The sequence below is a fragment of the Anomaloglossus baeobatrachus genome, chromosome 1 (genome assembly GCF_048569485.1).
Source record: "Anomaloglossus baeobatrachus isolate aAnoBae1 chromosome 1, aAnoBae1.hap1, whole genome shotgun sequence".
Taxonomy (NCBI): domain Eukaryota; kingdom Metazoa; phylum Chordata; class Amphibia; order Anura; family Aromobatidae; genus Anomaloglossus; species Anomaloglossus baeobatrachus.
The window spans coordinates 697,982,237-698,009,513 of record NC_134353.1 but is presented as its reverse complement, the minus strand read 5'-3'; the positions used below and the strand labels follow the sequence as shown (position 1 = coordinate 698,009,513).

Genomic DNA, 27,277 nt, shown 5'->3' with positions numbered 1-27,277 from the left:
GAGCACTCAGACTCTTCATCGATCGTACGGCGTCCCTGCGCCGCTCGGAAGCACTCTTGTCCTTGTCGCTAGCCAGCGTAAAGGGTTGCAGGCTTCCAAATCAAGACTGGCTCGGTGGTTCAAGGAACCAATTCTCTAGCTTATCGTTCTGCTGGGCTTACGGTTCCCTCAGGGCTGAAGGTCCATTCTACCAGAGCGGTGGATGCGTCCTGGGCTTGAGGCACCAGGCTACGGCTCAGCTTGTGTGTCAGGTGGCTACCTGGTCCAGCCTCCACACTTTCACGAAACACTGTCAGGTGCATACCTATGCTTCGGCGGATGCCAGCATAGGCAGACGAGTCCTTCAGGCGGCGGTTGCCCACCTGTAGAAAGGGGCCGTTTTACGGCTCTATTACGAGGTATTATTTTACCCACCCAGGGATTGCTTTTGGACATCCCAATTGTCTGGGTCTCCCAATAGAGCGACAAAGAAGAAGGGAATTTTGTTTACTTACCGTAAATTCCTTTTCTTCTAGCTCTAATTGGGAGACCCAGCACCCGCCCCTGTTTTTTTTGTATACACATGTTGTTCATGTTGAATGGTTTCAGTTCTCCGATATTCCTTCGGATTGAAGTTGCTTAAACCAGTTTATTGGCTTTCCTCTTTCTTGATTTTGCACTAAAACTGAGGAGCCCGTGATCCCACGGGGGGTGTATAGGCAGAAGGGGAGGGGCCTTACACTTTTAAGTGTAATACTTTGTGTGGCCTCCGGAGGCAGTAGCTATACACCAATTGTCTGGGTCTCCCAATTAGAGCTAGAAGAAAAGGAATTTACGGTAAGTAAACAAAATTCCCTTCTTTTGCGGTGTTAATTATTTTCATATTTTGATGGATTGGACTTTTCTGGATATGGCAGTTATGTGTATTTTTCATTACCTTTTTTTTTAATGGGTGTGATTTGAACTTTTACACTTTTTTTTATACTTTCTATTTATTTGTCCTCTCAGCAGACTTGAACGCAATATCACAGTATTGCTGTATATAGTAAAATTCACTGTCTCTGAATGAGGCCCATTAGTAGAACCGGGCGAAGTCACAGAAAATCAGGACCAGCGGGTCCCTGCTGAATTTTAAAAAAAACCCAGATTCAGTCCAGAAACTGATACCCATATAAGTCTATGGGAACCAGAATCCGGAGAGTAACAATGTTGTTGGAAGGGATAGGGGGGTAGGAGTGCGGGCGGTGTACTCACCAGACATCTGTCATGCCGGCAAGCTGCTTCCAGGTCATACATTAACTTCCGAAGCCGACAATTAACCCTCATTGAATATTCACTGCTTTCCCCGCCCACCGGTGAGTGTAATTGGTTGCAGTTAGATGTGCCCCCACACTGAGTGGCAGCGAGTCAGATGACCAACTTATCAGAGGCGCCAGGACGGCCAGTGGGCGGGAACAGCAGTGCAAATGTCTGCGGATGAGTATTGTGGTATAAAAATAAATGAATAAATAAAACAATCGGTGCAGGGTCCCCCGTATGCTGATACCAGCACAGATAAAGCCCATGGCTGCAGCCCCCAGCTGTTGGGCTTTATCATGGCTGTGTATCAAAATAAGGCTGGAGTCACACACTTGTGTGAGTCTTCTCGCATTGCATCATCCGGAATCCGCACACTCTCCTGATAGGAGATTGCAGCTGCATAAACTTACATGCAGATACATGCTCCTGTCAGGAGAGTGTGCGGCTGCTGGGTGATGCAATGCGAGACTCGCGCAAGTGTGACTCCGGTCTTACGGTGCGCTCACACGACGGGACGTATGACTCGCACGAGTCTCGCATCGCATCACCTGGCAGTCGCACAGTCTCCTGACAGGAGCGGGTCGGCTGCATGTATTTCTATGCAGCTACACGCTCGTGTCTGGAGAGTGTGCGGCTGCCAGGTGATGCGATGCAAGACTCGTGCGAGTCACACTGCTCGTATGAGTGCACAGTAAGGCCGGAGACACACTTGCACATGTCTGGCATCGCATCACCCGGCACGGCCTGACGCTTGCCAGATACGAGTGTCCAGCTGCATAGAACTACATGCAACCGACCTGCTCCTGTCAGGAGAGTGTATGGCCATGATGGGTGATGCAATGCGAGACTCGTGCAAGCCCCTCGCAAGTGTGACTCCGGCCTAAGAGGAACTGCATGCGGTTTTTTTTATTATTACTATTTAAATAAATAATTTAAAAAACAGCCGTGCGGTCCCCCCAATTTTGATACCCAGCCAAGATATAGCTGACAGCTGGGGCTGTATTCTCAGGCTGGGGAGGTCCAGCCTAAAAATATCAGCCTCCAGCTGCCCGAAATTGTCGCTTCCATTAGATGTGACAATCCCAGAGCTTTACCTCGCTCTTCCCGATTGCACTGGTGTGGTGCAATCAGAGTAATAAGAAGTTAATGGCAGCTCACAGCTGCCACTAAGTCCTGGATTAGTAATGGCAGCGTCTATGACACCCCGTTACTAATCAGTAAGTGACAGTAAATAAACACAGACACCGAAAACATCTTTTATTTGGAATAAAATAGAAAAACCACCCTCTTTCACCACTTTATTAACCCCAACACACCCCTGCAGGTCCGACATAATCCACACGAAGTCCCACGACGATTCCAGCTCTGCTACATCTCTGTAACAGCGAGCGGCCATAGAGCATGACCGCTCGCTGTGCGCTCCAGAGAATGAATGAGCCGCGATGACTGATTGGAGTCAGACATCATCACACAAGTTAGGAGCACGTATCTGCAACCAATCACAGAGGCCAGGCTGGCCAGTGGGCGAGGAAAGCAGAGCTGAGTGCATTATGGTCAAGCAATTATGAGGCCACAGGAGCAACATACACCGGTGCGGGAGCAGTGTACAGCTGAGACGGGGCCTTGGTAAGTATGAAGCGCTCGTTTTATTCTTATTTTCTTTATGTTTTTTTAACTTCTTGTGTGCCGGATCCGGATCACACAGCCAGAATCCCGGGCCTGGTACCCGGGAAACTTTGAAACCGAGCCCAGCTCTACCTTTATGCTTCCATATAACCATTATATAGGCTTTTTTACATCTCTTTTTCATATTAGCCATCATTGGATTAAATATCTTATCCAAGATCCTCACATAGCAAATGTTACAACCACTCATGTGAACAGTTTACCTTGGCTAAAGGCCCCGTCACACTAAGCAACATCGCTAGCAACATCGCTGCTAACGAACAACTTTTGTGACGTTGCTAGCGATGTTGCTGTGTGTGACATCCAGCAACAACCTGGCCCCTGCTGTGAGGTCGTTGGTTGTTGCTGAATGTCCTGGGCCATTTTTTAGTTGTTGCTGTCCTGCTGTGAAGCACAGATCGCTGTGTGTGACAGCGAGACAGCAACAACTAATGTGCAGTGAGCAGGAGCCGGCTTCTGCTGAGTCTGGTAACTAATGTAAACATCGGGTAACCAAGAAGCCCTGTCCTTGGTTACCCGATATTTACCTTTGATACCAGCCTCCTCCGCTCTCACTGCCTGTGCTGCCGGCTCCTGCTCTGTGCACATGTAGCTGCAGCACACATCAGGTAATAACCCGATGTGTGCTGTAACTAGGAGAGCAAGGAGCCAGCACTAAGCAGTGTGCGCTGCTCCCTGCTCTGTGCACATTTAGCTGCAGCACACATCAGGCAATTAACCCGATGTGTGCTGTAACTAGGAGAGCAAGGAGCCAGCGCTCAGTGTGCGCTGCTCCCTGCTCTGTGCACATTTAGCTGCAGCACACATCGGGTTAATTAACCTGATGTGTGCTGTAACTAGGAGACTGGGGGCTAGTCACTGGTTGCTGGTGAGCTCACCAGCAACTCGTGTAGCCACGCTCCAGCAATCCCTGCCAGGTCAGGTTGCTGGTGGGATCGCTGGAGCGTCGCAGTGTGACAGCTCACCAGCAACCTCCTAGCAACTTACCAGCGATCCCTATCGTTGTTGGGATCGCTGGTAAGTTGCTTAGTGTGACTGGACCTTAAGAAAGCTGGCAACCAAAACAATGGCCCCTGGCAACAGGTGAGCATCAAATCCCACATAGATTAAAAAGGACAGACGGCCTCCTTGTATCTCAAAATGTAATTCAAATCCAAAGAAGATTTTTCCTATCTACGTGATATTAAATATACAAGCTCAATGTACACATTTACATAACGTTTGATTCCTATATCCACCAGACAGACATGGAAATACTCTTTTTCTTTGTGTTCATGTACATAAAAGAAAATGTTGATCTTGTTCCTTTGAAGGTGCAATTGACCTCAAGTCCCTGCCTGCGGTTGGGGGAAGGGTTTTGTAGTAATTCATCTCTGGATCTTCTGTGACTGAGGCCGTGTACTGTCACTGGTGAAACAGCCAAAATAGAACGGAACAAAAGCTTGAGCATTTTTACACGAAAAGACGTGTATTTTAAATATCAAATATCAATTTTCAATAAGTATTACCCGCTTTGTGCACTCAATAATTATGAAGATAGAAATAGTAATCTGCATAGATGGTTAAAAAAAACACTTAGATAAAAAAAAAAGATTGTTTCTGACCAATGAGCCTGCACTATTGCTTATATAAATTGGAGAAAAGATAAAGTTATGACTTTTTTAAGATGGTAAAGAAAAAAACAAAGTGCAAATCTGTTCTTTCCCTATATTCACCACTTTTGTTACCTGCCTTGCCTTTTCCTTTCACTCACTTTATACATTTGAAAAATGATGTCGAAAAATATTTAATAAAATCATTAAAAAACAATAAAAATGTTGTGTACTAGTAAAAAACACCTTAAAGGGGACCTGCCAAATCTGTAGGGATGATCAATCATGATTATTTAGTAGATTTAAGTTAATCTTAACCATTCCAGATAGAATGAGTAAAATAAAGAACTAATTTGGAAATGTAAGGCTATGTGCGCACGTGTGCGTAATTCATGCAGTTACGCTGCGCTTTGTAGCGCAGCGTAACTGCATGCGTCCTGCGTCCCCTGCATAATCTATGGAGATTGTGCAGAGGCCGTGCGCATGTGGCGTCTTAGAGCGCAGCGCTTCGACTGCTGCCCGAAGCGCTGCGTTCAAGAAGTGACATGTCACTTCTTCCGTGTGCTTTGCCGGCAGCCCCTGCTCTGTCTATGGCAGGAGCTGCAGGCAGAGCGCATGGAATCGGCTTTTTTTTTTTTTCTACGGACATTTTCTGCAGCGATTTGAAGCGCACGTGTGCTCTTCAGATCGCTGCAGAAATTTCTACAGGGCTAGTACGCAACGTGCGCACATAGCCTAATGTACAATAAATCAACAGAGAAAGAGCATTCTTCACTCACCAGTGTGTCTTTTTTAGTTCCTACAAGGAAGACAGAGCAAGTATCAGGTTCATTCTCTTTAAGAGCATCTTGTAGCCAGTGCCTGGAACAACAGATGATGTGACATCAGATAGGGCTCTGATGTGCAAACAAGCCCCTTGTGTTTGCTAATACTTACTTTGTGTGCTCCAGGGTCTGGATGTCACCAAGATCAAAGGCGGTAATAATGACTGTAAGGTAAAAGAAACAATGAACAAGCCTCAGGAGCTCACCATATAGTCAGATGTGTCAACCTAACCTGGTGGGGAGACATGTGCCCATTATCAAGACCACTCACCTCACATGCCTGGGATAATGGAGATGCCGGCACTGCTGTGCTCCATGGTTTCTCATTAATGTGAGAAAAATGTAAGATTTCATAACTCCAGAGATATTGTCCTTTGTGTTACGTGATCATCACTACCTCCCTCTACACAGGCCATAGAAATAGGGCGAAGCACTACATGAACATTTTTTTTATCTTTTAGCCCTTGGCATCGATTTATTTAAGCTTACAAGCCACAATTCCGGCGTAAAATCTTTTACAAGTTGCAAAACTTAGGCACAACTATTGTAACTTTTTGCCATTTTCCCACCAGTTTCTCCCGGGTACGACAAAGGGATGGGTCGGCGCGGGAAGGATGCGACGAGTTGAGGCATTCTATAACCCACAAATCTTACTCCAGTACCAGATTGGAGTGAGATTTCTGGTGTAGTGCACTTCTTCATGGATCAGAAGCATCTGATTTCAATACACGCGCCCCCCCCCATCAAGACCAGCGTGAACAGCGGCGCTCTTGATGAATTGGTAGTTTATCTTTTAATTTTAGTATAAGTAATCAACATCCAATAAAGTAATAATAATGCTGTTAATTTTCTTACCAGGTGCTTTTTTCCTGATTCATGAGCTTTTGTTTTTCTCCTTGGCTGTATTATGTATTAAACTGTTTTTACTGGGACTTTACGGGAAAGGGTTAACAATACACACAAGATATATGTATGTATATATATATATATAGATATATATATATATATATATCTATATATATATATATAGAGATATATATATAATATATATACTGTATATATATAAATAATTGCATTATCATATAGGCATACTCTGAGTATACAAATCATATAGCATCATCAGTGTGGACTGTTAGGGGCACTTTGCACACTACGACATCGCAAGCCGATGCTTGCGATGCCGAGCGCGATAGTCCCCGCCCACGTCGCAGCTGCGATATCATGGTGATAGCTGGCGTAGCGAACATTATCGCTACGCCAGCTTCACATGCACTCACCTGCCCTGCGACGTCGCTCTGGCCGGCGACCCGCCTCCTTATTAAGGGGGCGGGTGGTGCGGCGTCATAGCGACGTCACACGGCAGGCGGCCAATAGAAGCGGAGGGGCGGAGATGAGCGGGACGTAAACATCCCGCCCACCTCCTTCCTTCCACATAGCTGGCGTGAGCCGCAGGACGCAGGTAGATGTTCCTCGCTCCTGCGGCTTCACACGCAGCGATGTGTGATGCCGCTGGAACGAGGAACAACATCGTAATATCGGTCATGTCCAAATTATGGAAATGACCGACGCAACACCGATGATACGATTACGACGATTTTGCGCTCGTTAATCGTATCAAAAAGGCTTTACACACTACGATATCGCCTGCGACGCCGGATGTGCGTCACTTTCAATTTGACCCCACCGACATCGCACCTGCGATGTCGTAGTGTGCAAAGTGCCCCTTAGGGTGTGACCGCATTTTGCTTTTTACCTGCTTTTTTGCTGCTTTTTCAACTGCAGCGTTTAATGCCAAAGAAGGGAATTTTGTTTACTTACCGTAAATTCCTTTTCTTCTAGCTCCAATTGGGAGACCCAGACAATTGGGTGTATAGGCTATGCCTCCGGAGGCCGCACAAAGTATTACACTAAAAGTGTAAAGCCCCTCCCCTTCTGCCTATACACCCCCCGTGCTCCCACGGGCTCCTCAGTTTTGGTGCAAAAGCAAGAAGGAGGAAAAAAATTATAAACTGGTTTAAAGTAAATTCAATCCGAAGGAATATCGGAGAACTGAAACCATTCAACATGAACAACATGTGTACACAAAAAAACAGGGGCGGGTGCTGGGTCTCCCAATTGGAGCTAGAAGAAAAGGAATTTACGGTAAGTAAACAAAATTCCCTTCTTCTTTGTCGCTCCATTGGGAGACCCAGACAATTGGGACGTCCAAAAGCAGTCCCTGGGTGGGTAAATAATACCTCATAATAGAGCCGTAACGGCTCCGTCCTACAGGTGGGCAACCGCCGCCTGAAGGACTCGCCTACCTAGGCTGGCATCCGCCGAAGCATAGGTATGCACCTGATAGTGTTTCGTGAAAGTGTGCAGGCTCGACCAGGTAGCCGCCTGACACACCTGCTGAGCCGTAGCCTGGTGCCTCAAAGCCCAGGACGCACCCACGGCTCTGGTAGAATGGGCCTTCAGCCCTGAGGGAACCGGAAGCCCAGCAGAACGGTAAGCTTCGAGAATTGGTTCCTTGATCCACCGAGCCAGGGTTGATTTGGAAGCCTGTGACCCTTTACGCTGGCCAGCGACAAGGACAAAGAGTGCATCCGAGCGGCGCAGGGGCGCCGTACGAGAAATGTAGAGTCTGAGTGCTCTCACCAGATCTAACAAGTGCAAATCCTTTTCACATTGGTGAACTGGATGAGGACAAAAAGAGGGTAAGGAGATATCCTGATTGAGATGAAAAGGGGATACCACCTTAGGTAGAAATTCCGGAACCGGACGCAGAACCACCTTGTCCTGGTGAAACACCAGGAAAGGGGCTTTGCATGACAATGCTGCTAGCTCAGACACTCTCCGAAGTGAAGTGACTGCTACTAGGAAAACCACTTTCTGCGAAAGGCGTGCGAGAGAAATATCCCTCATTGGCTCGAACGGTGGTTTCTGAAGAACCATCAGCACCCTGTTCAGATCCCAGGGTTCCAACGGACGTTTGTAAGGAGGGACTATGTGACAAACCCCCTGCAGGAACGTGCGTACCTGTGGAAGTCTGGCCAAGCGCTTCTGAAAAAACACAGAGAGCGCAGAGACTTGTCCCTTAAGGGAGCCAAGCGACAAACCCTTTTCCAATCCGGACTGAAGAAAGGACAGAAAAGTGGGCAAGGCAAATGGCCAGGGAGAAAAACCCTGATCAGAGCACCATGACAGGAATATTTTCCACGTCCTGTGGTAGATCTTGGCGGACGTTGGTTTCCTAGCCTGTCTCATAGTGGCAATGACCTCTTGAGATAATCCTGAAGACGCTAAGATCCAAGACTCAATGGCCACACAGTCAGGTTGAGGGCCGCAGAATTCAGATGGAAAAACAGCCCTTGAGACAGCAAGTCTGGTCGGTCTGGTAGTGCCCGCGGTTGGCCGACCGTGAGATGCCACAGATCCGGGTACCACGACCTCCTCGGCCAGTCTGGAGCGACGAGGATGGCGCGGCGGCAGTCGGCCCTGATCTTGCGTAACACTCTGGGCAACAGTGCCAGCGGAGGAAACACATAAGGGAGTTGAAACTGCGACCAATCCTGAACTAAGGCGTCTGCCGCCAGAGCTCTGTGATCGTGAGAACGTGCCATGAATGCTGTGACCTTGTTGTTGTGCCGGGACACCATTAGGTCGACGTCCGGCATCCCCCAGCGGCAACAGATCTCCTGAAACACGTCCGGGTGAAGGGACCATTCCCCTGCGTCCATGCCCTGGCGACTGAGAAAATCTGCTTCCCAGTTTTCCACGCCCGGGATGTGAACTGCGGAGATGGTGGAGGCCGTGGCTTCCACCCACATCAAAATCCGCCGGACTTCCTGGAAGGCTTGCCGACTGCATGTTCCTCCTTGGTGGTTGATGTAAGCCACCGCTGTGGAGTTGTCCGACTGAATTCGGATCTGCTTGCCTTCCAGCCACTGCTGGAACGCTTTTAGGGCTAGATACACTGCCCTGATCTCCAGAACATTGATCTGAAGTGAGGACTCTTGCCGAGTCCACGTACCCTGAGCCCTGTGGTGGAGAAAAACTGCTCTCCACCCTGACAGACTCGCGTCCGTCGTGACCACCGCCCAGGATGGGGGTAGGAAGGATTTCCCCTTCGATAATGAAGTGGGATGAAGCCACCACCGAAGGGAAGCTTTGGTTGCCTGAGAGAGGGAGACGTTCCTGTCGAGGGACGTCGGCTTCCTGTCCCATTTGCGTAGGATGTCCCATTGAAGAGGACGCAGGTGAAACTGCGCGAAAGGGACTGCCTCCATTGCTGCCACCATCTTCCCCAGGAAGTGCATGAGGCGCCTCAAGGGGTGTGACTGACCTTGAAGGAGAGATTGCACCCCCGTCTGTAGTGAACGCTGCTTGTTCAGCGGAAGCTTCACTATCGCTGAGAGGGTATGAAACTCCATGCCAAGATATGTCAGCGATTGGGCCGGTGTCAGATTTGACTTTGGAAAATTGATGATCCACCCGAAACTCTGGAGAGTCTCCAGAGTAGCGGTGAGGCTGTGCTGGCATGCCTCTTGAGAGGGAGCTTTGACCAGCAGATCGTCTAAGTAAGGGATCACCGAGTGACCCTGAGAGTGGAGGACCGCAACTACTGCAGCCATGACCTTGGTGAAAACCCGTGGGGCTGTCGCCAGGCCGAACGTCAGTGCCACGAACTGAAGGTGTTCGTCTCCTATGGCGAAGCGCAGGAAGCGCTGATGCTCTGGAGCAATCGGTACGTGGAGATAAGCATCTTTGATATCGATCGATGCAAGGAAATCTCCTTGGGACATTGAGGCGATGACGGAGCGGAGGGATTCCATCCGGAACCGTCTGGCCTTTACGTGTTTGTTGAGCAGTTTTAGGTCCAGGACAGGACGGAAAGACCCGTCCTTCTTTGGAACCACAAACAGGTTGGAGTAAAAACCGTGACCCTGTTGCTGAAGAGGAACAGGGACCACCACTCCTTCTGTCTTCAGAGTGCCCAGCGCCTGCAGAAGAGCATCGGCTCGCTCGGGAGGCGGAGATGTTCTGAAAAATCGAGTCGGAGGACGAGAGCTGAACTCTATCCTGTAACCGTGAGACAGAATGTCTCTCACCCAACGGTCTTTTACCTGTGGCAGCCAAATGTCGGAAAAGCGGGAGAGCCTGCCACCGACCGAGGATGCGGTGTGAGGGGGCCGTAAGTCATGAGGAAGCCGCCTTGGTAGCGGCACCTCCGGCGGTCTTTTTAGGGCGTGACTTAGACCGCCATGGATCGGAGTTCCTCTGATCCTTCTGAGGCCTTTTGTACGAGGAGAATTGGGACCTGCCCGCACCCCGAAAGGACCGAAACCTCGACTGTCCCCTCCTCTGTTGGGGTAATTTTGGTTTGGCCTGGGGTAAGGATGTTTCCTTTCCCTTGGATTGTTTGATGATTTCATCCAGCCTCTCACCAAACAAACGGTCGCCAGAAAATGGCAAACCGGTTAAGCACTTTTTGGAAGCCGAATCTGCCTTCCATTCCCGTAGCCACAAGGCCCTGCGTATTGCCACCGAATTGTCGGCTGCAACCGCCGTACGGCTCGCAGAGTCCAGGACAGCATTAATAGCGTAGGACGCAAATGCCGACGTTTGAGAAGTTATGGACGCCACTTGCGGCGCAGACGTACGTGTGAGTGCGTCAATTTGCGCTTGACCCGCTGCAATAGCTTGGAGTGCCCATACGGCTGCGAATGCTGGAGCAAAAGACGCGCCGATAGCTTCATAGATGGATTTCAACCAGAGCTCCATCTGTCTGTCAGTGGCATCCTTGAGCGAAGCCCCATCTTCAATTGCAACTATGGATCTAGCCGCCAGTCTGGAGATTGGAGGATCCACCTTGGGACACTGAGTCCAGCCCTTGACCACGTCAGGGGGGAAGGGATAACGTGTATCCTTAAGGCGCTTGGAAAAACGCTTATCTGGACAAACTCGGTATTTCTGGACTGCCTCTCTGAAGTCGGAGTGATCCAGAAACATACTCGTTGTACGCTTGGGGAACCTGAAACGGAATTTCTCCTGCTGAGAGGCTGACTCCTCCACTGGAGGAGCCGAGGGAGAAATATCCAACATTTGATGTATGGACGCGATAAGATCATTCACTATGGCGTCACCATCAGGAGTATCAAGGTTGAGAGCGGCCTCAGGATCAGAATCCTGATCAGCTACCTCCGCTTCATCATACAGAGAGTCCTCCCTCTGAGACCCTGAACAATGTGATGAGGACGAGGGGATTTCCCAGCGAGCTCGTTTAGGTGGTCTGGGGCTGCGGTCCGTGTCAGAGACCTCACCCTGGGATCTATGAGACACCCCGGGGGAACATTGTTGATCCAACTGAGGGGAACCAGGGGGCAATGATTCCACAGTGCCCATGGTCTGAGATACCGGTCTGGACTGCAACGCTTCTAGAATCTTAGCCATAGTCTCAGAAAGTCTGTCAGTAAAAACTGCAAACTCCGTCCCTGTCACCTGGACAGTGTTAGCTGGTGGTTCCCCCTGGGCCCCCCTTAGCAGAGGCTCCGGCTGAGCAAGTGCCACAGGGGCCGAGCAGTGCACACAATGAGGGTCAGTGGAACCTGCCGGTAGCGAGGTCGTACATGCGGCGCAGGCAGCATAGTAAGCCTGTGTTTTGGCACCCCTGCCTCTTGTGGGCGCCATGCTGTTGTCTCCCCTGAGCAACACAATAGGGTATATAGCCAGAAATCAACCGTGCACCATACAGTGTAAAGTATAGCCTATAAACATATAATCTATAATTACACTTCTGCACAAGTGGGGCCAGCACCTCAGGTGCTGCTTACCGCCCGCTTAAAGCGGTTGTGTGGCCACCAGAATCCCTGCCTGGGTCCCCCAGAGCTTGTCTCCCCTCTGCAGCGTCAGAGAAGCTGACAGGAATGGCTGCCGGCGTCCTGAGGAGAGGAGGGAGCCGTGGGCGTGACCCAGAAAGTGCGGGAACTGGTGCCCTACTGTGCACAGTGAGGGGGGTGGAGTATGCAAAGCATGCTCCAGCCCTCAGTGCTGCCGTCCTGTACAGCGTCCCGCCCTTCCCCTGACTGGCAGGGCTGGGGGCGGGAAGAAAAAGAGACTAGGCCGCAAAAGCCGGGGACTCGAGTTATAAGCGCGGCCGCCGTATAAGCGCGGTCGGCGCGGAAGTCCCCGGCGCACTAACAGTCCCAGCCGCGCCGCAGTGATAACAATGGCAGCAGCGGTCAGCACGGTAGTCCCCATACACTAACACACTCAGCGACGCTGCAGTGTGTAATGGCACAAACGCGGTCAGCGCCGCGGTCCCCGGTGCACTAGCACACCCAGCAATGCTGGAGTGTTGCTGTGCGCGGTCCCCACGGGGACACAGAGTACCTCAAAGTAGCAGGGCCATGTCCCTGAACGATACTCGGCTCCTATCCAGCAGAGTCCTCAGGAGCTGTGGATGGAGCACGGTCTCAGTGCCTGGAGACCGATTAGGATCCCACTTCACCCAGAGCCCTAAGGGGGATGGGGAAGGAAAAACAGCATGTGGGCTCCAGCCTCCGTACCTGCAATGGATACCTCAACCTTAACAACACCGCCGACAAGAGTGGGGTGAGAAGGGAGCATGCTGGGGGCCCTGTTAAGGGCCCTCTTTTCTTCCATCCGACATAGTCAGCAGCTGCTGCTGACTAAGCTGTGGAGCTTGCGTGCATGTCTGCCTCCTTCGCACAAAGCAAAAAACTGAGGAGCCCGTGGGAGCACGGGGGGTGTATAGGCAGAAGGGGAGGGGCTTTACACTTTTAGTGTAATACTTTGTGCGGCCTCCGGAGGCATAGCCTATACACCCAATTGTCTGGGTCTCCCAATGGAGCGACAAAGAAATGGTTGTGTTCTGCTTTTCAAGCAAAGTCTATGAGAATTTGGTTTTCTAGACCGCACTATGCAGTTCAAACTGCAGCCTTTTTGTTGCAGAACTTTGGTCAAAAACTCAGCTTTGCAGTGCAAAACCCAAATGGCAAAAACAATTGACATAGTGCGGTCTAGAAAACCAAATTCTCATAGACTTTGCTTGAAAAGCAGAACACAACCATTTTGGCATTAAAAGCTGTAGTTGAAAAAGCAGCAAAAAAGCAGGTAAAAAGGAAAGTGCGGTCGCACCCTTAGGGCGGCTTTGCACACTACGACATCGCAGGTGCGATGACGGTGGGGTCAAATTGAAAGTGACGCACATCCGGCATCGCATGCGACATCGTAGTGTGTAAAGCCTAGATGATACGATTAAAGAGCGCAAAATCGTCGTAATCGTATCATCGGTGCAGCATCGGCGTAATCCATAATTACGCTGACGCGACGGTCCGATGTTGTTCCTCGCTCCTGCGGCAGCATACATCGCTGTGTGTGAAGTCGCAGGAGCGAGGAACATCTCCTACCGGCGTCACCGCGGCTTCCGTAGGATATGCGGAAGGAAGGAGGTGGGCGGGATGTTTACATCCTGCTCATCTCCGCCCCTCCGCTGCTATTGGCCGCCTGCCATGTGACGTCGCTATGACGCCGCACGACCCGCCCCCTTAGGAAGGAGGCGGGTCGCCGGCCAGAGCGACTGTCGTAGGGCAGGTGAGTGCATGTGAAGCTGGCGTAGCGATAATTTTCGCTACGCCAGCTATCACACGATATCGTACCTGCGACGGGGGCGGGGACTATCGCATGCGACATCGCAGCATCGGCTTGCGATGTCGCAACGTGCAAAGCCCGCCTTAGTCTCTTTATGTGTTCCATTCAGAACACATCCTAGTTATGAATCTCATTGGCTCATATGGGGAGACTGACTTCTGGTTCACACAGAACATTCAGAGATTCGAGCACTTGGTAAGAAATTAAGGGGTTTCATCTTTCTAGATTTCTAAAGGGAACCTGTCACCCGCAGAAACACTATGTACCCACAGATATAGTACTATAGTCTATAATCCATGTGTAGTAGACTTACTGGAGTAGCAGCTGCAGGGAGAAAATTTAAAAAGTTATATTCTCCATATAATCACTCACATCCAGTCATTGGGGTGATGCCGGGAGCTGTTACAGTCACCGCTCACATTACAGTGAGCACACTGTAATCACTCCGCTGCACATGGATTGACAGTCTACTGTGCACACACATGCTCCAGACCTAGCTGTCACTCAATGTGCTAGAGAGTGATTACAATAATTATATTTTCATTTTCTCCCTGTAGCCGCTGTTCCAGTAAGGCTGACAGATATGATTTAAACTATATTTTCAGCAAATTACCAATATAGCTGCAAGTAAAATAGCATTTCTGGACATGACATGTTCCCAGTAAGCAATTACATTACTTTTATATTATAATCACCTTGTGCTCCCCGATAATAAGCAGATGCAATGCATTTGAATTTCTCTTGACCAGCAGTGTCCCAACTTTGTAAAGAAGAAAAAAAACAGATCATTAATGTGAAAAAAATATATGAATATAAATAAACTAGAAGGTGGCCCGATTCTACGCATCGGGTATTTTATAATTTACGTATTGTGTAGTTAATGTATGATTTTTGTTATATATATAGATGTTGTTGTCTGTAGTTACCAAGTGTTTGTGTAGGCGCTGTACATGTTCTGGGTGTTGTCTGGGTGTGGCGGGGGGTGAGACGGGGTGTTTTTTGTGTGTTGCGTGTGTTGCGTTATTTGTGGAGCGCTGTGTGTCTGTATCGTTGTGTGTGTGTGTTGCGCGGTTTGTGTGGGTGTAGGGTGTGTGTGTGTGTTTTGGGGGGAGGTATGTTTTGTGCAATGTGTGTGTTGTGCGGTATGTGTGTATATTTGTGTGTGCCGCGGTGTTTGTGTGTTGGGTGTTGTGTGTGTGCGGCGTTGTCTGTGTGTGTGGGTGTCTGTGTAGGGCAGTGTTTGTGGTTCCCAGTGTGTGTGTGGTGTGTTGTGCAGTGCGTGTGTGGCAGTGTGTGTGTGTGTCTGTTTTGGGGGGAGGTGTGCACCCCCCATCGTGCTCCATCCCCCATCGTGCTCCATCCCACATGCTGCACACCCCCCATCGTGCTCCATCCCCACTCTCCATTGTGCTCCATCCCCCATGCTGCGTACTCCCCATCGTGCTCCATCCCCCATGCTGCGCATTCCCCATCGTGCTCCATCCCCCATGCTGCGCACTCCCCATCGTGCTCCATCCCCCATGCTGCGCACTCCCCATCGTGCTCCATCCCCCATGCTGCGCACTCCCCATCGTGCTCCATCCCCCATGCTGCGCACCCCCCATCGTGGTCCATCCCTCATGCTGCGCACCCCCCATCGTGCTCCATCCCCCATGCTGCGTACTCCCCATCGTGCTCCATCCCCCATGCTGCGCATTCCCCATCGTGCTCCATCCCCCATGCTGCGCACTCCCAAACGTGCTCCATCCCCCATGCTGCGCACTCCCCATCGTGCTCCATCCCCCATGCTGCGCACCCCCCATCGTGCTCCATCCCCCATGCTGCGCACTCCCCATTGTGCTCCATCCCCCATGCTGCGCACCCCCCATCGTGCTCCATCCCCCTTGCTGCGCACTCCCCATCGTGCTCAATCCCCCATGCTGCGCATTCCCCATCGTGCTCTATCCCCCATGCTGCGCACTCCCAAACGTGCTCCATCCCCCATGCTGCGCACTCCCCATCGTGCTCCATCCCCCATGCTGCGCACCCCCCATCGTGCTCCATCCCCCATGCTGCGCACCCCCCATGCTGCGCACTCCCCATTGTGCTCCATCCCCCATGCTGCGCACTCCCCATCGTGCTCTATCCCCCATGCTGCGCACTCCCAAACGTGCTCCATCACCCATGCTGCGCACTCCCCATCGTGCTCCATCCCCCATGCTGCGCACCCCCCATCGTGCTCCATCCCCCATCCTGCACACTCCCCATCGTGCTCCATCCCCCATGCTGCACACCCCCCATCGTGCTCCATCCCCCATGCTGCGCACTGCCCATCGTGCTCCATCCCCCATGCTGCGCACTCCCCATCGTGCTCCATCCCCCATGCTGTGCACCCCCCATCGTGCTCCACAGTCACACATCAGACAGTATACACACACACATCTGATTGCATACACTCACACACACACCCCACTTCTCCCTGTGCCCACCGGTGGGCGGTCCCAGCAGCTGTGCTGCACGCCGTGCTCCTCTGCCGACACTCACAGATCCGATCGCATACACTCACACACACACACTCACACATCAGAACACACTCACACACATCCCATCGCATACACTCACACACACACACTCACACATCAGAACACACTCACACACATCCGATCGCATGCACATACGCGCTCACACAATCACAACATCCGGAGATACCACATGGTTCTGGCTATGTGATCCTCCGGCAGGTCCTGGAAGGTCACTGCACGCACAGTATCGCCGCCGAGAAGCAAGCGATATCATGGGATGTTGTGAGTGTGTGGATGCGATCTGATGTGTGTGTGAGAGTGAATGTGATCTGATGTGTGTGCGTGTGTGTGTGTGTTCCGCCGCTGCAGGACCTTGATGCGCTCACCTCGGGGCGAGAGGCCATTCCGTGTGGGGGGCAGAGCCTGGGCGAGCGGCCAATCCGTGCGGGGGGGCGGAGGCGAGGCGAGCGACCAATCCGTGCGGGGGGAGGAGCCGAGGCGAGCGGCCAATCCGTGAGGCCGAGTGGCCAATCCGTGCGGGGGGGCGGGGCCATGGCGAGCCCAGCGGCCAATCCGCTGTTTGTCACCATAAGGACATGGCCAATCCGTGCGGGGGGGGGACAGAGCCGAGGCGAGCCGAGCGGCCAATCCGTGCGGGGGGAGGAGACGAGGCGAGCGGCCAATCCGAGCGGGGGGCGGGGCCATGGCGAGCCCAGCGGCCAATCCACTGTTTGTCACCGTAAGGACATGTCACCGTAAGGACACAATTTTGGAGCAAGACAGACAGACAGACAGACAGAATAAGGCAATTATATGTATAGATGTATCAACATGTTATAACTAGTGCTAAAACTTGTTTAATTTATCACTTAAACGGATTGTACTGTATTACAAAAACATGGGTATTTTCTTTCCAAAACCCCCCCCCCCACATCTGTCTATGTGTTGTCTGGTATATAAACTCAACTGCATTGCCACACACAAACTGAGTATGACACTCTTTTTGGAAGAAATCAGACATGTATTTGAAGCCAGTAAAATTATTTTAACGTGAACTATGTGCTATTTTATGGGGATTGGGAGGTGGGGGTCATGTTATGTCTTGGGAGAAAACTGCAAATATTTTTACATTAAAATAAATGTACTAAAACAGTGTGTAATAAGGTCTTATGTTATCTTTACACTGAAAGATTAACATGAATGAGCGTGGCTAGTAAGGGGTGCTTCACACACAGCGAGCTCACTGCCGAGATCGCTGCTGAGTCACGCTTTTTGTGACGCAGCAGTGACCTCATTAGCGATTTCGCTGTGCGTGACACTGAGCAGCGATCTGGCCCCTGCTGCGAGATCGCTGCTCGTTACACACAGCCCTGGTTCGTTTTCTTCAAAGCCGCTCTCCCGCTGTGACACACAGATCGCTGTGTGTGACAGCAAGAGAGCGACAAATGAAGCGAGCAGGGAGCAGGAGCCGGCGTCTGACAGCTGAGGTAAGCTGTATCCAAGATAAACATCGGGTAACCAAGGTGGTTACCCGATATTTACCTTAGTTACCAGCCTCCGCAGCTCTCACGCTGCCTGTGCTGCCGGCTCCGGCTCTCTGCACATGTAGCTGCATTACACATCGGGTTAATTAACCCGATGTGTACTGTAGCTAGGAGAGCAAGGAGCCAGCGCTCAGTGTGCACGGCTCCCTGCTCCCTGCACACACAGCTAAGCGGTGTGCGCTGGTAACTAATGTAAACATCGGGTAACCATACCCGATGTTTACCTTAGTTACCAGTGTCCGCAGCTTCCAGACGGCGGCTCCGTGCAAGCGCAGCGTCGCTTGCACGTCGCTGCTGGCTGTTCACTGGTCGCTGGTGAGATCTGCCTGTTTGACAGCTCACCAGCGACCATGTAGCGATGCAGCAGCGATCCTGACCAGGTCAGATCGCTGGTCGGATCGCTGCTGCATCGCTAAGTGTGAAGGTACCCTAAAGCTCGTTTTATGATAATCCTGTAGTCTAAACAAGATGCCGATCACCTAAAGAACTGACGAACACTCGTTTGTTGGGTGAAACAATCTTTTGTGGCAACATGTCATCCTGTGTAATGCTGTCGAGAAAAATGGCAGCCTATCGGCACTGAACAATGTGTTACAGATTATTCAGTACGTATCTGAAGTTTGGTCTGCCTGTGTTAACAGGCTATTAAACAATCACCAATAAGTACCAGTAGATGGTCGTTTAAAGCCAACGGTCGGATCATGTAGATAGACCTATAAACTAATCAAAGGTGCATCAACAAGATTGTTATAATTTGCTGAAAATGTCAGAGATCTCAAGCTCTGCATCACAAAGATGAGAGTTCAGCTTGCTATAAAGATATTTTGAGTAATAAGTACAAATTTTTGACCTAGAGGACCTCTCACTTGCTCAAAAAAGCTAAATACCTTGTAAAAAGACCTAAGTTCCCCTGATTCTGACCCTTTTTTATATATATTTTGCAGTGTGTCACTGCATTACAGATATATTCACATTTGTTTGTTTTGGAGCGCAGTATTTGAAATCTCAGCTTGCTGTCCGACTGGGCATCTCTTCAGTCTTCTCTGGGGGTGTGCACTTTCACCCCACCGACCCAGATACGGATATTGATAGCGTCTTGGAGAGAGGGATTAAAGCACATGACCGCAGAAAAGACTCTTAAAAAAAGACCTAGTTGCACTATATGCAGAGATTTCACATATTGTGTGGCAAAAGCAACAAATGTGAATATCTTTGCAAGGGAGCAATACAGCACAAAATGGGGAAAAAAAGTGGCAGTATCAGGGGAGTATCAGGGGAGCTCATGGATTTTTAGAAGGTATTTAACTCAATTTTTTCAGAACACGTGATAAGTCCTTTATAAAAAGACATGATGATTAAAGACGCAGATTGTTTTAATATGTGTGAATTAATATTATCTAATACAACTTATCTTTATCATCAATAACTTTCTATGAAGGGTACATATGCACCATATACACATATACATATCAGGTAAATATTATTTATGTATATTAGATATGGCCTGGGTCAGCTCATAGAGTCCCACGCCTTTCAGTATCCTCTCTATGCTGATGAAACGCAGATCTACCTTTCTGGACCTGACATCACCTCCCTACTAACCAGAATCCCACAATGTCTGTCCGCTATTTCATCCATTTCTCTACTCGATTTCTGAAACTGAACATGGATAAAACAGAATTCATTGTCTTTCCTCCTCCTCACTCAACCACCCCACCTGCAATATCCATCAAAGTCAATGGCTGCTTACTCTCCCCAGTCCCACGTGCTCACTGCCTGGGAGTAACTCTAGACTCTGCTCTCTCTTTCAAGCAATCCAAGCCCTCTTCACCTCCTGCCACCTCCATCTCAAAAATATTTCCCAGATTCATACATTCTTTTCCCAAGAAGCCGCAAAACCCCTAGTGCATGCCCTTATTATCTCCCACCTGGATTATTGCAACCTCCTGCTCTCTAGCCTCCCTTCTATCAGTCTCGCACAATCTATTCTACACTATGCTGCCCGACTAATCCACCTGTCCCCCAACTACTTCCCGACCTCTCCTCTCTGCCAATCCCTTCACTGGCTTCCCATTGCCCAACGACTCCAGTTCAAAACCCTAACCATGACCTACAAAGCCATCCACAACCTGTCTCTTACTTACATCTGTGACCTAATCTCCCGATACTTACCTCCACGTAACCTTCGATCCTCACAAGATCTCCTTCTCTACTCCCCTCTCATCTCCTCTTCCCACCACCGCAGCAAAGATTTCTCTCGTGCCTCCCCCATACTATGGAATTCTCTGCCACAACATATCAGACTCTCGCCTACCTTGACAAGCTTTAAAAGAAACCTGAAGCCCTATCTCTTCCAACAAGCCTACAACCTGGTGTAACCCTCAGTCCACTATAGCACCGCATGACCATCTCTACCCTAACCTACTATAACCTCACCCATCCCTTGTAGACTGTGAGTCCTCGCGAGCAGGGTCCTCTCTCCTCCTGTACCAGTCTGTGCCTTGTTTTGTTTATGATTATTGTACTTGTCCCTACTATGTATACCACTTTTCACATGTAAAGCGCCATGGAATTAAATGGTGCTATAATAATAACAATAATAATAATAATATGGAAACATTATTAGATGTTTGTTGCACTTTACTTACATCTGCAGATTAAAAGGGACGCCCAAGATTTCAAACCTTTCAATCTCAAAATCAACACCGATGGTGGCTTTATAATCACGATCAAATACATTTTTGCAAAACCTGTAGAAACATGTCAGTTACAGCTTTTTATCTCCTTAGGTATAATGAACTTTTATTTATGTCAGGCTTTACTGCAAGAGAAAGAAAGAAATCTAGAATCCAAAAAGTAATTCCAATATAAATGAGAGCACACAGAACACATTCATAGATTACTACAACCTGCGGAAACTGCATATTAGGGCTCATGCATATGACAGATCTTCTTGTCCGAGTGCTATCCGTGGTTTTCATGTATGGTACCTGGACCTATGATATTCTATAGGGCTGTGTACATGTGTGATTTTTTTTCCTCAGATTAGGTGGTCTGATTTAAAAAAATCAGAGACATATCCAAATTTCATCTGCCAGATAATCAACAATGCAAGTCTGTGAGTCTGAGAAAAAAAAATCAGACCACACTCACATGACATCTGAGTGTGGTCCGATTTTCACGGAATGACATAATGGAGAAGACGGAGAAACTTTTTTTCTCTCTCCACATCTGAAAAAACTGATGCTACTCTGATCAGATTCTGATTAAAGTTGAGTAGAATAATTGGACCGTTTTTCTCAGCTGTAGAGGAAACGGTTGTGTGAGCTGACCTTTGGAGGTGGGTTTGAACAGCCATACTAAGGCGGGCTTTGCACGTTGCGACATCGCAAGCCGATGCTGCGATGTCGCACGCGATTGTCCCCACCCCCGTCGCAGGTATGATATCGTGTGATAGCTGGCGTAGCGAAAATTATCGCTATGCCAGCTTCACATGCACTCACCTGCCCTGCGACCGTCGCTCTGGCCGTCGACCCGCCTCCTTCCTAAGGGGGCGGGTTGTGCGGCGTCATAGCGACGTCACACGGCAGGCACCCAATAGCGGCGGAGGGGCGGAGATGAGAAGGATGTAAACATCCCGCCCACCTCCTTCCTTCCGCATATCCTATGGAAGGCGCAGTGACGCCGGTAGGAGATGTTCCTCGCTCCTGCGGCTTCACACACAGCGATGTGTGCTGCCGCAGGAACAAGGAACAACATCGGACCGTCGCGTCAGCGTAATTATGGATTACGCCGACGCTGCACCGATGATACGATTACGACGATTTTGCTCTCGTTAATCGTATCATCTAGGCTTTACACAGCACGATGTCGCATGCGATGCCGGATATGCGTCACTTTCAATTTGACCTCACCGACATCGCACCTGCGATGTCGTAGTGTGCAAAGCCGCCCTAAAACTTGCACCGGTCACATCTGTTTAGTGGATGGGTGTAGGAGCTCCCTGCTATTTACAGTTGAAACCGGAGGTTTACATACACTATCTAAAAAGACACATCTGCATGTTTTTCTCACTATCTGACATGAAATCAGAATAAACCTTTCCCGTTTTAGATCAATTAAGAACCAAATTTATTTATATTTGCCCCATGGCAGAATAATGAGAGAATGTTTTAAGGCATTTTTATTACTTTCTGCAAAGTCAAAAGTTTACAAATATTTCATTAGTATTTGGTACCATTGCCCTCAAACTGTATTACTTGGGTCAAATGTTTTGGATATCCTTCCACAAGTTTCACACAATAGTTGGTAGGAATTTGGGCCCATTCCTCTTGACAGAACTAGTGTAACTGAGTCATGTTTGTAGGTCACCTTGCTCCCACCTGCCTTTTTAGCTTTGCCCATAAATTTTCAATAAGATTAAGATGAGGACTTTGTGATGGCCATTCCAAAACATTGACTTTGTAACCCTTAAGCCGCTTTGTAACCAGTTTGCAAGGAATCTGATAAAAAGTACTAAAATGTATAATTTAAAAATGTACCTGTTGATCAAACTCGTTTTCCCAACGTAAAGATCACCAACCATCACAACTTTCGACATCTTCAACCTGTAACACGTTTTTATTAAAAAAAGGGAAAAAAAAGTGTATCAATGTATTATGATACAGGTAAAATATATCTTTGTATCGTGTTAGCCAGTAGAGTTAAAAAAAATGTTTAAAATAACTGAGGACTCTCAGTTCTTTTAAACAATTTTTCAATGTATTATATCATAGCTGGGCAAAAGGTGGACCGAGAGAGCTGAAGGGCTTAAAACAGTGCCCCACGAGCTTCCTCATTCCCTCACCTGCCACATGTCCAAAGCCACTTCCAGATGTAACCTCTATCCACATCCTCAAAATACAGAGAGGGCGAATACATTGGCGGGGTGTGGAGCTGCTGGCTCCTTCTTCCACCAATATGCATGTGAGACAGCAGACAAGATGATGTCACATTATGGTGTGTGCTGTAAAGAGAGTTAGTTCCCTGGAGAAAGGAGCAGAACGCCAGGGGAACGAGGGTGAGGTGACTGTGGTGTTTTTTTTTTCATATGTGTATAGAATGTTTGCATGTATATGGGGGCTATATGGGGGCTAATATTGCATATAGAGTTATGTGGGGGCTCATACTGTATATAGGGGTTATGTGGGGACTAATACCATATATAGGGGCTATGCAAGAGTTTATACTGTATATAGGGGTCTCATCCTGTATATAGGGGGACTATGTGGGGGAACATACTGTATTTAGCAGGCTATGTGGGAGCTCATACAGTATATAGGTGGCTATTACTGTATATAGCGTTATGTGGGGACTGATACTGTATATAGGGGGTTATGTAGGGCTCACATTGTACATAGAAAGTTATGTAAGGGTCTCATATTGTATAGAGAGGGACTATGTGGGGGATCACACTGTATATAGGGGCTATGTGGAAGCTCATACTGTATATAAAGGCTATGTAGGGGCTCATACTATATATAGGGGACTATTTCCGTGCTTGCATTGTACCTAGAGGCTTATGTAAGAGTCTCACACTGTATATAGAGGGGCTATGTGGGGGCTCACACTATATATAGGAGCTTATACTGTACATAGAGGAGCTATATGGGGGCTCAATCTTTATGAAGGGGCCTGTGTGTGGACTCTGAATATTAGGTGATAATATCATTATTAAACAATAATTATAATTGTGATTGACATGTTAATATTATAATTGAGCAGATTTAACTTCAGTCATTGGTTCGGCCCTCCACAACAGTCACGGTCTCTCATGTGACCCTTCAGGGAAACTAATTGCCCACCCCTGTATTAGATAGTTAAAGGGAATCTGTCACCAGGTTTTTGCCACCTAATCTGAGAGCAGCATGATGTAGGGCAGAGATCCTGATTCCAGAGGTGTTTCACTTACTGGGCTGCTTAGTGTAGTTTTGATAAAATCACTGTTTAATGAGCAGATTATCATCATTAGAGGAATACTTGGCTTGCTACCAGGTAGTCCAGCATATTCATGAGCTCTGTATAACTGCTAGATCTGCAGCAGAGAAAACATAGATTTTATCAAAATGACAGCATCACCTCAGAATGTGACACATCGCTGGAATCAGGGTCTCTGTCTCTACATTATGCTGCTCTCAGATGGGGGAGCAAAAACCTGGTGATAGATTCACTTTAAAACAAAAAAATTACTTTGTCTGTTTGATCATTCTACTATTGAGGTTAATTTCATTGATGCCTAAAACACACTTCCGCAAAAAAAAAGTACGTGTCTCACGGTCCGTTTTTCGGGTCCGTGTTCCGTATTTTAGGGGCGTTTCTCCGGTACGTATGGCATCCGTGTGATGGCGTATGCGAGCCGTGTGTGCGTAACGCACAGCTCGTCTGATCATGATGGGTTTGGAGTACCTTATACCATCTACAGACAGTGATCTGTGTAATACCTTATGTCAGATAAGGTGAAGGGTTAGTTAGCGCCACATGAAGTTGCAGTATTTTTGTCACTATGTCACAGTCAGGAGGTATCTACTTCTGCTCAAAGTCCATATTTGCCAAGAATGATATCTGTTTTCCACATTCATGGAGGCTGGTTCATGCCAGTGTTTATGTCATCTGGCCCTACTCTGGCTTGTGTATTCTGTCTAATTGTCCAAATAGAGACATGAACTTACTTTCTTAGGCCACGTGCACACATTGAGTATTTGGTGAGTTTTTTATCTCAGTATTTGTAAGACAAATCCAGGAGTGGGCAAAAAATGGAGAAGTGGTGCCCGTGTTTCTATTATACTTTTCCTCTGATTGTTCCTCTCCTGGTTTTGGCTACAAAAACCTCACCAAATACTGAACGTGTGCACGTGGCCTTATGGGATTTTCTTCCTCTAGGATTGGATAGGTAATACTGAAGAATAGATCTGTAACGCTCGGTGGTATTGAGGTGAGCAGTAGTAGGAGTGGACCCACTGGACCCTGATGTCAGAGGGGCTTATCTAAATGACCACCGGGGTAGACGCCAGGTGCTACTCCCACTCCCAGGACAGTGTCCAGGACTTAAATGCAGGCAAGTGCAACTGGGATGACTGAGGCACAAAGGACAGCGGGAGCAGACAAGTATGGTGGGCACGACAGTGTCAGACAGGTAAGGGAAGACGGCCACAGGTGTAGGTCACAACTACCTACACAACTAGCCTTGACAACTAGCCAGCAGACGGGTAAACTGACTAACTAAAGGCGAAGTGTAGGCACCACCCCTAGTGTGAGGATGCCTTAAGTACCTAGTGCCTCTCAGCCGTAGGCTGAGAGGTATTTCTGGAAAATAGCGCGTCGGCCCTTTAGGAGCAGAACAGGCATGCGCCCTAAGCATATTCCCGGGGGACCGTGCACAGGCCACGAGGAGGAGGCAGCAGAGGAGCACATGGACGGCCGTGGGGGAGGATGCAGTCCGGCTGTGGCAGTGAGTGAATCCGTGTCCCTGGTGAGGAGAGGAAGGGCAGTGTCGGGACGCCGGCGCTACAAGATCTCGTTAGTCATTGCCTGAGTGGCGCAGCTAGAGACATAGCAATCACAACTGATTCCCATAATCCATACTGCAGGGTTATTTATTATATTGTGCTATAAAAAGTGCTGCTTTTAGAGCCAATCCTTCAACTATCCCTGAAGTAAAGAAGGTCACACAACTTTCACAACCATCATCTGCCAGTTTAGTGTACTGCACTAAGGAATATGTTGGTGATAGATCAGTAATGAGAGATAACCAGCAACCGGACAACCCTATGTGACATTGACATGGACTCATTTTTCAACCCAGTTGTCAGATCTCGTCTTCAAACACATGCACTTTAGTAACATCTTGAAGTCACAGACATTATAATGACATGAAATACCTGCTACACAATAATTTCTCGTATGAACTCTGTTTAGACCATTTTTCTATTATAACTCACCCAAAGTTCCCAGCGTGGCGCTGCTGACACGCACTCTTCACTACCGCATCAAAATGAGTTTTATACTGGAGGCAAGATTCTGCTGTGTAACACTGAAGGAAGAAGAAAGGAAGAAAGAGTGGAGAAATTGGTAACGGTACATTCCCAGGGCTGAACTGAATAGAGCCAGATTGTGCCCAGGCCATGGTCAGGGATGCTGTGCCAAAGACTACCAAAAGCTGCATCAGCCTCCTACAAGATCACTTCACCGAAAGTAGACTAAAGCGGGCTTTACACGCTACGACATCGCTAATGCGAAGTAGTTGGGGTCACGGAATTTGTGGCGCACATCCGGCCACATTAACGATGCCGTTGCGTGTGACACCTATGAGCGATTTTGCATCGTCGCAAAAACGTGCAAAATCGCTCATCGGTGACATGGGGGTCCATTCTCGAATATCGTTGGAGCTGCAGGTACGAAGTAGTTCGTCGCTCCTGCGGCAGCACACATCGCTCCGTGTGACGCCGCAGGAACGAGGAACCTCTCCTTACCTGTGGCCGCCGGCCCCAATGCGGAAGGAAGGAGGTGGGCAAGATGTTACGTCCCGCTCATCTCCACCCCTCCGATTCTATTGGGCGGCCGCTCAGTGACGTCGCTGTGACGCTGCACGGACCGCCCCCTTAGAAAGGAGGCGGTTTGCCGGTCACAGCGACGTCGCAGGGAAGGTAAGTAGTGTGACGGGTCCGGCCGATGCTGTGCGGCACGGGCAGCGATTTGCCCATGTCGCACAACCGATGGGGGCGGGAACGCACGCTAGCAATATCGGTACCGCTATCGCAGCGTGTAAAGCGGCCTTTTATCCAAGGTTATTTAAAGCTCCACTCCAGCGTTTTCTTTAAATTTAAGTCCCCTGCCCCTTTCTTATACTTAGCCTCAGGCGTCTTCATCTTTTTCCAGTGCTGCTCCGGTCGGTCTTCTGTGATTTGTGAAGTGCAGGCAGCCCCAATTTTCATGGAGCGACTGGAGATCACAACTCAATACAAGTCTATGAGAGCCTTATTCTTGCTCTTATAGACTTGCACTGAGAGCTTGTGATGTAATTTCTCACTTCTGGCCAGTCAGACGTTACGGGCATAAGATGGCGCCACAGGACCACTGCGGTGCTGAAAAAGGGTGAAGCTGCTGGAAGTGGAAGATGAGTATATGACAGAGGGCTTACATTTAAAGCGCCACTCCAGTGC

At 48.9% G+C, this 27,277-nt stretch overlaps 1 protein-coding gene across 1 annotated transcript in view; it reads right to left on the bottom strand.

Moving 5' to 3' along the window:
* Positions 1-27,277, bottom strand: part of RAB36 (RAB36, member RAS oncogene family) — a 63,690-nt gene that overhangs the window by 34,792 nt on the left and 1,621 nt on the right. The window contains exons 2-7 of the mRNA XM_075320747.1: positions 26,057-26,148; positions 22,622-22,687; positions 20,729-20,830; positions 14,731-14,795; positions 5,493-5,544; positions 5,336-5,417 (exon numbers count right to left, since the gene is read on the bottom strand). Coding sequence (XP_075176862.1) covers positions 5,336-5,417; positions 5,493-5,544; positions 14,731-14,795; positions 20,729-20,830; positions 22,622-22,687; positions 26,057-26,148 — 459 coding nt within the window. The remainder of the gene's footprint in view (positions 1-5,335; positions 5,418-5,492; positions 5,545-14,730; positions 14,796-20,728; positions 20,831-22,621; positions 22,688-26,056; positions 26,149-27,277) is intronic.